Consider the following 13,643-nt stretch of genomic DNA (forward strand, 5'->3'; position numbering starts at 1 on the left):
AGCTTCATAGTGTACACGCTCAAATTCATACGTCAACTAGCCAGGCATGAGCAGAAAGGTCCAGATCGTTTGCTCACCGGGTCTCAGCTCTTGGTCTGTTGGGCTCTGCTCTGAACCGTTCTCAAGAGCAGCTCTCTCTCTTCCTGAGCTCTGTCCAGTATGGAAATTAGAAACAAGCTTGACTTCACTTTTAACAGCCTGTGGCATTTCATTTGAGACTTTTTCCTGCTCAGAGTCCAAGGAGATCATTTACAGATCAGGGGATAAATACATGAGCCGTGGCGCAGCATAGGCTGCAGGTGATGCAGGTTCGAAGCACTTGTGATGCAATGGACATGCAACTGCTAATTATTAGTGATAGTAATTATTTCAATAACTTTTAAAAAGCTTAGCATTTTTCTCCTGGAAAAAGTCAAAGAGAATTGTCAAAGTGAACCCAGTCTGAGGTTATGAGCAATATTTGTCCAAAAAGCATAAACGGGTGCAAAAAAAATGTGAATGCCACTGGCAAATCATTTCCAACACATAATGATTTGTGACTCGACTAATCTTGCACAGTTTATAAAAACGGACGGTATGCAAATTGAGATGCAGCCTTACGCCGCATGTTTGTGTTTCCTCGAGCTCTCTTTGACATTCCAATTGTAAATGAAGCACCAGCTCCTCTGAAACAGCTTGTTTCCGGTTACCTTGGTTACGGATGAAATACTGGGATATTGCCTCCGCTTGAACTCTTTGCGTGTGAAAAGGGCCAAATGCTGCGGTATTTGCTGCCAAGCACTTGGCCGAAACCTCCCTTGCCTGAAGAATTTGCTCTTTTGATATCCTGGGACTAAGTTTTCGTTTTGTTTTGTTTTGCTTTTTTTAACCTGAAGGACCAGAAGGATCGCATTTACTCCACGGTGAAGTCAATGTCCACTTCAGCCACAGTCAATAATCTGAAACCCAGCACAGCGTACATCTTTCAGATCCGGGCGTTTACAGCTGCCGGGTACGGCACCTTCGGTCCCAGACTAGAGGTCACCACCAAAGAAGAGTCAGCTGGATCTGGTGAGCAAAGCAGTATGTAAAAAGCTATTTTTTAGCTATGATTATACATTTTTAATTGGTTTCAGTGTCTTAAATGTTTCTTATTTAGCTACAGTTATTTCAACTGGTTTTTGGTGATGAGGCTGGGAGACCCGTTAGCTGACAAACTAAGCCGTCTAAACACTAAGACACTGTGTGTTTTATGCGATACGATGTTCTGTTCTGTTAACAAGAAACAATCCAACCTGAATGTGTCATTGTTTCAAATGCAGGGAACTGTATTACCATCGGGGACTATTAAGCCCACTTTCAGAAACAGTAGAACCGTGCGCTCAGCGAGACCCTAAAATAGAGCCGGCCCCTCCCTGCCGCATAGCCCTGTGCCTTTCAAACGCCTGTGTTACTGGTTTCAATAGAGCACACAGTAAAAAAAAATGTTTGTTTTATGCTTCGCAACAAAGCTGTCCTGCTGTCTCCTCTCGTCTTGTGTTTTCTAAACTAAGATCATAGGATTACCTTTGACAGCTTGTTCTCATTCACTCCATATTCTGTGTTGTGTTTGTGCTTCAATCGCAGCCACAGTCATATCGAGCGAGCAGAATCCGGTCATCATCATCGCCGTGGTTGCCGTGGCCGGCACCATCATCCTGGTCTTCATGGTTTTCGGTTTCATCATAGGGAGAAGGTACGCTCTCGCGGCCCCCATTGACTCTCCACTACTGTGAGTCTCGTACGCTCTCTCGGTTTGCCTTTCTGTCCCTCAAAGGCCACCATAGCTGTGGAATTCACGTCTCACACCCTCGTCCCCCTGCGTGTGATCACACCCACCCACCATCATGTCGTACGCTGTGGGAATGACCTCTGATGCATTTTCCCCTGTCACACACTCATGCTGTTAGCCTAGGATGAGATTCAGAACTGTAAATTCTCCCTTCACAAATAATCACACCTGTTTACCTGTTACTCGCCATAGAGACAATCTTTTGTGTGTGTGTGTGTGAGTTTTTGTTTTTCCGGTAAAAATATCTAAACATCCCCAAGAAAGATGAATGTACAGTCATTTACAAGATGAATGTACTAGACACAAAATTATGTAAAATAATATGATTTGTTCTCTGAGTCTTGTATTATCTTGTATTACAATTTTTTTCAAGTCTATTGGTAATTTGTGTGTGTGTGTGTGTTTGTTAAACAAAAAGCTCAGTAAAACTGGTTACATTACAGTTAAAAACTATTATTTGAGATCAATCTGTATTCTTTGGCTACTAAGATCACATAAGATATTTTTAGTTTAAAATTATTTAGTATTTTAATTTTTTACACAATTAAAGTTTTACACTGTTATTTTTATCTTGTATGGATGTTTAGATATTAATGCGCAAAACAACAACACTGAATAAGAAAAGAATGGTTTGCAGTGCATGTGAATATACCAGAACTGCCTTTTGTCATCTAAAAAAATCTCATCACTCATGCTGTTTGTCATATTATTGGAGTAAACTAATACACATGAAATGGTCACGGACACGCACATCGCTTCCCTGCATGTCCATCAACACAAAATGCTCTGAATGCTTTGGTTTTCCATGTCAGTTAAATTGGTTACTGAGTTATTCTCAATGTTCAGATGGATAGATCATTTCCAGCTGTAGGCAAATGCAAGATTATTTATATATTCCTGAAGTTTTCCCCAAGACTTTCAAACAGTCTCTCTGAATCACAATGAGCCAACACAAATATTTTCGCATTTAATTGATCGATTTATTCCAAAGCTCACAGAACAGAAATAAATTTGCTGCATTTCTGTTCCGTGACTCCAAGTATCCACGTTTTCTCGCCATTCCAGGTTGAGTTTGAGCAGAGACAGACGCATTGCCCTCCATAGCCCTGTGATGTATGAAATCATTTTCCTGGTCACTGCATGTCATTAATTAGTTTCTTTTTGTTTCACGCACAGACACTGTGGCTACAGTAAGGCAGATCAGGAAGGAGACGAAGAGCTTTACTTTCAATGTGAGTGCCAGCTTTCATCAGCTCATTATACACATACACATCGGCTGTGCTCAGGCGAAGCTCCTGGAGACCCACCGTCCTGCCGAGTTTAGTGCCAACTCTAATCAAACACCTGAACCAGCTAATCAGGGTCTTTGGGTTCACGCTTGAATTACGGGCAGGTGTGTTGGAGCAGAGCTGGAACTGAACTGCACAGTAGGGTTGTCACGATACCATAGACATATGTTACGATGCTATACCTTATGAAATATCACGATACCAAGTAGTATTGCGATGCTGTGTCATGTTCATAATTAAAATCTACAAAATAGACCAAAATGTTGTATTTAGTGAACTGTATTAAATGCACACTACAATATTTGTAGTATTAACTGTAGTAATTGGATAAGTTTTAGCAAATACTGTAGTATACTATAGTATTTACTATGGTAAGATTTAAAAACACTAGTGTCTAGTAATTTTAGCAACGTTTACTGTAGTTCCCATGTTAAAATTTTCTTTAGTAGTCACTAATTCAATCAATGTGCGACAAATTGCATTTATAGCAATGCTTATTAAGGAAAATGTTAGGCTTACTTTAAATGTGACTAAAACGGCCAGTAGGTGGCTGCAATTTTTTGTGTGTAAGTGAATCACTCAACCAACTCGTTCAAAACCGCTGATTCATTTAAGAACGAAGCAAGTGTCTTGATGAATGATTCACTGAATCATTATCTTGTCCGAGTTTTTTTTAAAACCCGGATTCATTTAGGAGAGAAACACTGCAAAAAGACAGATGATGACAGACGTTAATGCGCATATGCAACATTAGATACGGCACTATGATACTACCGTTTAAAAAACAGAGCGGCTTCGCGGGAATTTTGAAGCTTTAGCATCGCGATGCTACCGTAGCACAGGTACACCGTGCAACCCTTCTGCACAGTAGTGTAGACGCAGTCATGCTGTACAGCACTGACCAATGTTCAGATCAACTGTAACTGTTTAACACTCTCTAATAAGCTCCAGTCTAAATGCGGTCTCTAAAATAACGTCTTTGAATCATGCCTATAGATTTTAGCAAGTGATAGAACTAAACAGAACAGAATACAATTAGGGCTGGCAAATCGATTAATCGCAATTAATCGATTCCAAAATAAATGTTTGTGTTTATGTAATATATTTGTTACAAATATATGTATGGCTGTTCCTTTTAGATAACACACATATATTATATAAACACAACCATTTATTTTAGAATCGATTAATCGCGATTAATCGATGTGATAGCAGTAAATAGAATAGAACATGTAAACAAGATCTACCAAAGGGTATAGAAATATAACTAAAAATTATATATAAAAAAGAAAGTCTGCAGGTTCGCCTTTTGTTCTGAGAGTGAGAGGTCACGTGTCAAAATGTTGCTTAGTAAATGAATTTTATTAACATACAGTTTCAACTACTATGATACAGTGCGCAATACAACGTTTGCTACAGTCGAAACTGTTACATAATTTTTAGAGGAGGGGGGAGGGGCAAAAGGGGAATGAATTGCCTCCGAACAGGATATAGACTCGCCTGTGGTGAAAAGCTAGGTCACAACCCTCATAAAAACGGGCCATTAGCAGATATCGAACCACCAAGTCCTCGCGCTTAAGATCTAAAGAGAGCCCTCAGACCTCTCAGACGTTCTTCGAGGTGTTCGACTCCTCCGGATTCTAAATCCCTGCACCCAGGCCTCTCGGCCAGTATGATGTTTCCTCTCAGCAGTCCCTAATGAAGCCCCTGGAGATAGAGTCGGCGATGGCCTTCCCACACTTGCTGTGCTAATGATCAGCGCTGTAGGCAAAGTGCTGATTTGGAAACAAAGGTTCAAGGTGGCACAGCTTGCTTGTACGGGGCAGCGCAACCTCACTTGCTTCCTTGCCCGGCGAGCACCTCTTCTGGCCATATCTCCGCTGTGGCAAAACATGGCCAAAAAACAGCACCAGAAGCTCCAAATAACATCTGTCAGAGCTTATAAAGGGAATCTAGTCTGAGACGCAAAGCCGTGAGATTTTAGCTGGGTTGACAAAAGGCAGATAAGGCGCACACCTGCCTCGTAAGCCCAATTTGTCGCTCGCGTCTGATACAAACACGTGTCGTATCAGATTCACCGACAGCTTAGATGGACGGAGCAATTATAGCATGCGAGGAAAAAAGCAAATATGAGATGCCACCGCATGTGACTGGAGCACAATGCCAACCGTCTGCCTATGCCATGAAAGCGAAGGAGCGGGGAGATATTAGGCGAATGCTCTCTCTCTGTTCTTTAGCGTGGCTTTTGTTGCAAATTAGTAATTTAATTACTCGTTAACAACAGTCCGTTTTAGTCGTTTTCATCTCAGCGTGATGTAGCCTATTCGTTTTTGCATCTCATTAAATGGGGCTTAACGTTGACGTTGACAGGTAGCGATGTAATTATAGGATTTGATTAGATAGTAAGCTGGGTGAACACATTAATTGGGTCTAAAGTGAAGTCTTGATGTTGCATATGGATATTTTCTCACTCTTCGACTCCGAGTAAAATACCCGAACTGCAGTTTCGTCACATTCAAACAATAGCTCCGGCTCATAAAACCCATTACACGTTGAGTGACAGCTACAAATGCTGTTGCCACGCAATACAGCTAATATCGCTCAGCTCAATTCCGAGAACGCTAACAAGAAAATGTAACGTGGCTTTTCTAAAATATGTGCAGAAAGTAAAAGCATCAGACGAAAGAGACCTTTTGACATGCTGTCTTCCATCACGCCGGGCTCTTTAGCCCCTGTGTTTCTGCCCTGCGGTAATCGCATCCGTCCATCACGGCCTCTGTGTGTGTGCTGCATGCATATTTAATCGTAACAGTAATCCTCTTACCCTTCTACAGTTAAATTTCCAGGCACCAAAACCTACATCGACCCTGAAACGTACGAGGACCCGAACCGGGCTGTCCATCAGTTCGCCAAGGAGCTAGATGCATCTTGCATTAAGATCGAGCGGGTTATCGGCGCAGGTGAGCTCCTCCTGTCTTCTTCGCCGCCTCACTTTAGTCACACACCTCTGTCATTTATCACAATGACAGGCAAATATTTACACTCTCGATAGCAGCCAGGACATCTCTCTGGCCTCTGGTTATTGATAGCGCCGCTGTAGGATTGGTTTATAATTAATATGTCTTCTCTTAAGGCCAGCGTGCACATAAATGTATCACCGTTGATAAATTGCTGCAGCATTCCTTTTAGTTACGAACCGTATAAGTACGTTAGCGTGTCCTCTATATAGCATATCCAATTACCTGCTCTCTCGGTTGCACTCCCCTGTGTACTGATGCAGAGCATCATATAATGCCGAGTCCTGCCGCCAGCTTGACTGATACACATTAGGTAACGCGGTGCAGGTAACTGTGTTAAAGTCGGCGCAGAGAGCTGCGACTCAGCTTGTGGGTGGTTGTGTGCGTCACAGGAGAGTTCGGAGAGGTGTGCAGCGGACGGCTGAAGCTGCCCGGAAAGAGGGACGTCTCCGTGGCTATTAAAACGCTGAAAGTAGGCTACACTGAGAAACAGAGGCGGGAGTTCCTGTGCGAGGCCAGCATAATGGGACAGTTCGATCATCCGAATGTGGTTCATCTTGAGGGCGTGGTCACCAGAGGTGAGCAGTTTATAGAATTCCGTTTTCATGATGTGGTAACGTTAGGTTTGGAGATTATGAGATGATTTATTAAGATCTTCTTTTGGTCACGTGTCTTTCTGCTATGCAGATCGGAAGGTTAGTAGATGTAAATCTAGTGTGAATGCAGGTTGAATTGAATTCAGTTTCAATTAGGATTGTGTTACTTTGGACTCAAGGCTCCTTAAGTTTTATGAAATTTTTGTTTTAAAGCTATGTCCTCCACAAAAACGTTAATAGAAAACTCCCCAGTTGTAGAATGGTCTCAGAATTGTTTCTCATTACCGCTTTCGTACGACTCTTGTTGGCCGCGTTTCATTTTAATAGAGTCTGTTCTTTGCTCTTTCAGGAAAACCAGTCATGATAATAATTGAATACATGGAAAACGGCTCATTAGACGCCTTCCTCAGGGTACGTATAAACCACCCTAGACAATCTGGTCAGCGAACACAGTATCTTTTCTGTTCTGTTCATTACACCCACCGCGTTTTACCATTCCGCCGCTCGCAATGGATGCGCGGCTGAGATGGATAGTCAATCGTGTTTATCTTCTCATGCAGAAGCATGACGGGCAGTTCACCGTCATCCAGCTGGTGGGAATACTGCGCGGCATCGCGGCGGGGATGAGGTACCTCTCCGACATGGGCTACGTCCATCGCGATCTGGCGGCGCGGAACATCCTCGTCAACAGCAATCTCGTATGTAAAGTGTCCGACTTCGGCCTGTCCAGAGTGATTGACGACGATCCCGAGGCTGTCTACACAACGACGGTGAGTCAATTAAGCCGCCGTTGTCTCGGCGTACCTGTCTTAAAAACCCACGGTGCTGTCAGAATAAACAAATCAACTCGTGCATCAGAGGAGAGCAAATATAGATGCTGCCTGTGGCTGTCTGTGGTAGAAATGCTAAGAATGGTATTGAACATCTATTAGGGACTGTTAGTGTTACCTAAATATTTATGTCACTGTATGAGTACGTTGATTTTGATGGCAACTGTTATTTGTTTGGGAAACCGTTTATATATGTATATTATATATTTTAACCCTTTTAAACATAGAGGTCAGCAAAATGTGCAGTGGCTTTACAAGTAACATATGAAAATCTGTTTAATTAATATGTGTAAAAAACAGTTTAAATCTTGTTTTACATGCCCTAAGAGCAATTAAAAACTTGAAAATAAAATCCTGACCAAGGTTGTCATAAATTCATGCATGAAAGCGTTCATTTATTTTATATATAATAAATATAATTATTTATTACAGTACCATGTAAGATTGTCTTTTTTTAATCCAGTAAAATAAATACCCCCTAATTTAAAAGACCATTTTTATATAGAATTGATTTTTCATAGTTTAAATATAAATGAAACAGAATCTCAGTTTTGAATCATCATTCTGTGCATCCTAAATGATGTGAGATGCAGGTTGTAGTAAAAAAAGATGCAGGTTGTAATAAATGTATTTTGTTGCTCATCCTTCTGATGCGCATTTTCAGGGGGGCAAGATCCCAGTTCGGTGGACAGCGATGGAAGCCATCCAATACCGTAAATTCACATCAGCCAGCGATGTGTGGAGCTACGGGATTGTCATGTGGGAGGTCATGTCCTATGGAGAACGGCCTTACTGGGACATGTCCAACCAGGATGTAAGTCACAGTTTTACTGATACATAGCGAACAAAAATGAAAAGAAGGCTAAACATGTTTTATAACATAACATCATGCCTGTGTCAAACCAGGTTCATCAGATCATGTCTGTATTTATTAAAATTACTATTGAAGGCATGTTCTGTATATTGTTGCATATAAAAAAAAACACCTATCTCTCTTACTTTTCGTTTAAACACAAAAAGCTTTTCCAGCTCCCTTTCACAAGGCAATTCTAGCAGTTTAAAGACATCTCTTGTTAGTTCGTCTTACTTTATGGCCTTGTAAGACTAAAGGTAGTCTTAAAATGTAACACCTTAACAATGAGGTAATCTATTGGTTTTTAAGTTTTAGGACAATTATTTTCATAGGTCTGATATAACTCTGTCAGCGACGATCTCGTACATTTTGAGGATTAAACGGTTTAATGGGTTTCCGAAAAAGAATTGTGTTTTGCTTGTAGAGTTCCTTTTTGTATTCCGGCACACCTTCAACCTTTCTAATGAGAAATGATAATGTGAGCCAAATTCATCATTAGCAGAACTCAATCAATTCAAAGATATCTGCTTAGCCATGCAAAACCTTCCGAACGATCTGCAGGCCAAGCTTTTGTCTGGAAGAAATTGGTACAGGGGAGCGCTGTTCATCATTCCGATCACAGCCGTTCGGGGTGTTCCACTCGAACTGGATTGAAATTCAGATACTGTTCGGGCTAATGAGATGTAGGAGGAGAAGTGTTGTTAATCCGTCGCTGGATGTCGGCACTCGTCTTGTGCACGCTGCTCTGTTAGCCTGATTCTTTGTCAAAATTACGCAGGCTTTAACGTCCTCGGAGAAGGTAAACAACCCTTATCGGTGGGACTAAGGATGAATTCTCGATACACACAGAAACCGCACATTTTTTTTACAAAACTGGAAAAGACCTGATGTGCAGCACCGTAATTCGTTAATAAATGTAAATGTTATTGTGTTGCGTTCGAACACGCGCCTTTGAGAAGTGTTGATACTTGTCTCGCCTCAGCGCCGGTTTTTCTATCCCGTCAGGCGGAGGCGAACAACTCCTCGAGGGCTCCAGAAAGAAAGGAAGAAATATTTACATTTCTTCAACTTTTTCTGTTTTGACACTTTTCTTTCCATAGCTCAAGCCTTGTTTGGTGAGACATGACAAGAATAGCAGATGAGGATTCGGGGAAAATAAACAGTCTGCTATTCCTCGGGAGTAGACGAGGAAGAAAGCATCGCCCTGGACAACCCAATTCCCAGTTTAGTTGACTCGGATTGTTTAATCAGTTGAGTGAAAAAGCAGGTGGATTTATTACTTCATGGTCCCGTTGCATTCGTAAACCCACACATGTGGAGCTAGTCAACTACACAGACATCCAAGCATCCAATGCAATCATCCCTGGTTTAGACGTACCCTTGTTATCTTGCTTAATTACACGGGCTCGTGGTGGTATGACGGTCACAGACAGCTGTTCGACAGACCCGTCTCAATGTGCCGGCCCTCACTCTTTTAGAGTTTCAGCAGTCTTTCCGTGTGCTCAGGCAAGTCTAATAACCGGAGCAAGAATGATCACATCTGGTTAGCCTACTTTCCCTCTGTTGAAGTTGGTAATGCTGGAGGTAAACCGCAGAAAGATTTAGCCGGTAAAGCTGCTGTTTACAGAATCCTGATTAAAGGATGAGCAAAACGGAGAGAGGATGTAAAGAGAGAGCTTGAGGTGCAGGAAAGGATTCGTCTTTGTGTATATTTCAATCTGGATACTAATGGCTTCTTTGCATTTCTCTTTTTATTTGTGCCTTTTCTCCGGGGCGGATTCTGAAAACGTTTGTGCCGCTTTTGCATGCAGCTGTGCGGATTCAGGAAAATTACCGGCTGTGATTCGTTCTTAACAAATTCAACCCTGTCTTTGGTTTTCTCCTTTCTACTTTTTGTCCACACCTTTACTCATTTTTCCATCTCTCGCTGTGATCTCGCAGGTCATAAAGGCTATAGAGGAGGGATATCGTCTTCCAGCCCCCATGGACTGCCCTCCTGGCCTCCATCAGCTCATGCTCGACTGCTGGCAGAAAGACAGAGCTGACCGACCCAAATTCGACCAGATCGTTGGCATCCTCGACAAAATGATCCGCAATCCCAACACTTTAAAAACGCCGATGTGGACGTGTACACGGTGAGGACGCCCATTCGATTTTTACACCCCGCTATTATCTATCTCCTCTAAAGGAAAACGATGCTGTTTACGGCACAGATTTGCTTTTATGGTTTGGAAGTTGCTTGGTACGTTTTTTACTTTATACACCTGTCTGCAATTTCTTAGAGGCCTTTTATAGGGTTGTGAGCAAATTTGTTAAAAAATAAGATAATAATTTAAATAAATATATCTGTCTGGTATTTCATTCATTTATTAGGGTTTACAGATGAAAAAAGAATCTCAGGGAATCAATCAAGCAAAACGGCTTCCATGCCCTTATGTTCAATAACAAGGACTTGAAATCAATTGTCATAATGAGTTTAAGATGTTAAAGCCTTGTGGGAACTTCAGCACCTTGTGCGGGAGGTTATATACCTTTGCAACACAGAATGCGTCACATTTTGTCACGGTTGAGGTGCAGAGAACCCAAGCGCAGGCAGGCAGTAAGGGGTTAACAAAACAAGACTTTATTGTACACACAAAGGGACAGAAACAAAACACCCACGAGGGGGGTAAACGATAAGGTAACAAAACAATACTTTAATAACCAAACAAAAACCCACGATGGGGTGCAAAACAAAACCGGAACTACATAAACGGGAACAAAACCAGAACTCAAAACAAAACACTTCCCATGAGAGGACAAAAACTAAACAAAATCCAAAACAAGGCAAGGAATAAATCACACGACAGGGGAAGCTAGGAGAACACGAAACACGAAACACTCACAAAATCCAACAGGACCGCAGGTTACCACAGAGACAGGACGTAGGCACACGAGTACAGGGTGCACGTACAAACACACATGCAAACGTAATCCACAAACACAAGACAAAGAAACAAGAGGGTATTTATAGGGGAGACAGACAAAGGATAACGACACGGGGCAGGTGTGGGTAATAAAACACTCAGGGAAAGATAACAAGGAAATGAGATGGCGGGAACAGAGACGAGACACTGGAGAGAACGTATATTATTGTCAAAAGGACAACAATATGTTTCTCTCCACACATAACCAAAGTCTTTGTCATGACTCTGCTACAGGACCAAGAAAAACATGACTAAATGAAGCAGAGCCATGACACATTTTTTAAGTAAAATATTTAACATTAATAAAAGGAAAGTCTTGGTCTCCTTTTCATTACTTTGAACAGTAATGGTACAAGATGTAAAAATAACAGTTTCCTAAATCACTGAACTGTGATTACAATAAATATTTCATTGTCAGTATTAGGGCTGTCACAATTTCACTACACAGTTATCATGAAAAAAGAATTTGCGATATCTATTAAAATGTTTCTTTAAATATAAATAAATAATGCTATCTTTAATTTTGTTTATTTTGTGTTTTCTCTTTTTTGGCGATATTTTATATATGTGTAGCATTAACACAATATCGATAATCATGTTTTTAATACCAGCATCAACAATAACCGCTGTATTGTGACGCCTATAATAAATGTCTTTTATACATTTAAATCAAGGTTATTTTAGTTTACTAAAATCAAAATTTTGTAAATGTTTCTGTATATAGAAATCCAATTAAATATTGGTCTAAAATGATTGAACATTTTTAATGTTGCCTCAGAAATATAAAATAAAAAATCAGAAATAATTTTAAGGCACTAAAATTATAATAATAAACAAAAACTAAATTAAAAACAAAGTAATCTTATATAGCATCATAACAAATAAATAATAAAGTTACAAAAGCCTCAGAAATATATTTTTTATAATTATAAAAATAAAATAAAATAAAATAATAAAACAAAATAGCTTAAAATTGAACTGAAATGAACATGAAAACTAAAAATATAAATATAAAATCTAATTTAAAATATTCATAAATAAATAAAACTAAAAACAAAACTATAATATGCAGATGCTTTTAGGACATTATATCTAAATATAGCCAGGAAAAATCATAACTAAAAAATTGTCACAAAAACTCATGTATTAACTAGTTGGACAGTCTGTTTTGACCCATTCCTAGTTCTACATACCAGTACTAAAATGTTGGTAGCGGTCCTTTATAACTATCATTGTCTCTTTCTGCTCTTCAGACCCATAAGCCCACTGCTAGACCAGAACACTCCAGATTTCGCCTCTTTCCGACTGGTCAGCGAGTGGTTGGAAGCCATCAAGATGGAGCGATACGTGGACAACTTCACAGCTGCCGGATACAGCTCTCTGGAATCCGTCGCTAGAATGACTATCGAGTAAGAGAACAATCTTTCCTGCTCAAAACACTCTATAGAAATGCACCGTCTCACCTCTAGAGAACCTTCTAAGAGTCATTTCGGCTCTCGTTCACAATATGAATCTGGCATTGTGCTGAATTTTAATCAGAGCACTTGACTCATACTCAGCCTTGTCATGTTGTACTTAATATGGGCCTTTTTTCCATTTCCTTTTGCTCCATTAATGAAATACCTCTCAGGCGCTTCATGCTCCATTGCTGTGATTTATGAACGTTGTGTTTCTGCTTTAGGGATGTAATGAGTTTGGGAATCTCCTTGGTGGGCCATCAGAAGAAGATCATGAGCAGTATACAGACTATGAGAGCCCAGATGTTTCATCTTCACGGCACGGGCATTCAGGTGTAATGGGCGTGGACGGCCCCTCCCCCCGCCCGCTCCGACCAATCGGAACTCTCCAGGACAGCACCGCAGAGCGCGTGAACGGTGATAATCACAGGAAAAAAACACTAGAAGACAAATCAACGACAAAGAAAACACTTGCCGCATCCTTCCGGGTACGATTAACCTTCCAGAACTGACAGAACAGAATCATTCCTTTGTTTTTGGCGAAGGATTTTTGGCGAGGGTGCTGGAAACCGAGAAACGGAGAGGACACAGCAGACAGACAAAGGAGAATCCTACATGAACTCTCAAAGCTCCAAAGAACTCGCATTACATTGAGACGGAGCATTTGGGGGGGGATTTTTAAGCTTTGTACGGACTGGCCCGACTTCACCGTCACAAACGTTTGCAAATTTGCTCATAGTTGGTATAGATTTCACTGATTTCTGTTTTTTTATATCGAAAAGGGTGAATATAAAAATAAACAAGTCTAATTCTTATCGATATTAT

General features: G+C 40.8%; 1 protein-coding gene across 5 annotated transcripts in view; it reads left to right on the plus strand.

Annotated features, from left to right (window-relative positions):
* Window positions 1-13,286, plus strand: part of epha7 (eph receptor A7) — a 69,965-nt gene extending 56,679 nt beyond the window's left edge. Inside the window, exons 7-17 of one of the 5 annotated variants that reach the window (XM_057352451.1) lie at window positions 876-1,062; window positions 1,606-1,750; window positions 2,987-3,042; window positions 5,934-6,059; window positions 6,509-6,694; window positions 7,062-7,123; window positions 7,273-7,482; window positions 8,207-8,356; window positions 10,337-10,530; window positions 12,615-12,770; window positions 13,043-13,286. In XM_057352451.1, coding sequence (XP_057208434.1) covers window positions 876-1,062; window positions 1,606-1,750; window positions 2,987-3,042; window positions 5,934-6,059; window positions 6,509-6,694; window positions 7,062-7,123; window positions 7,273-7,482; window positions 8,207-8,356; window positions 10,337-10,530; window positions 12,615-12,770; window positions 13,043-13,157 — 1,587 coding nt within the window. In that variant the 3' untranslated portion in view covers window positions 13,158-13,286. The remainder of the gene's footprint in view (window positions 1-875; window positions 1,063-1,605; window positions 1,751-2,986; window positions 3,043-5,933; window positions 6,060-6,508; window positions 6,695-7,061; window positions 7,124-7,272; window positions 7,483-8,206; window positions 8,357-10,336; window positions 10,531-12,614; window positions 12,771-13,042) is intronic. The other 4 variants (XM_057352454.1, XM_057352455.1, XM_057352456.1 and 1 more) reach the window with 4 other exon arrangements.
* The last annotated feature ends 357 nt before the right edge of the window (window positions 13,287-13,643 follow it).

Source organism: Triplophysa rosa, linkage group LG15 (genome assembly GCF_024868665.1).
Source record: "Triplophysa rosa linkage group LG15, Trosa_1v2, whole genome shotgun sequence".
Lineage (NCBI taxonomy): Eukaryota > Metazoa > Chordata > Actinopteri > Cypriniformes > Nemacheilidae > Triplophysa > Triplophysa rosa.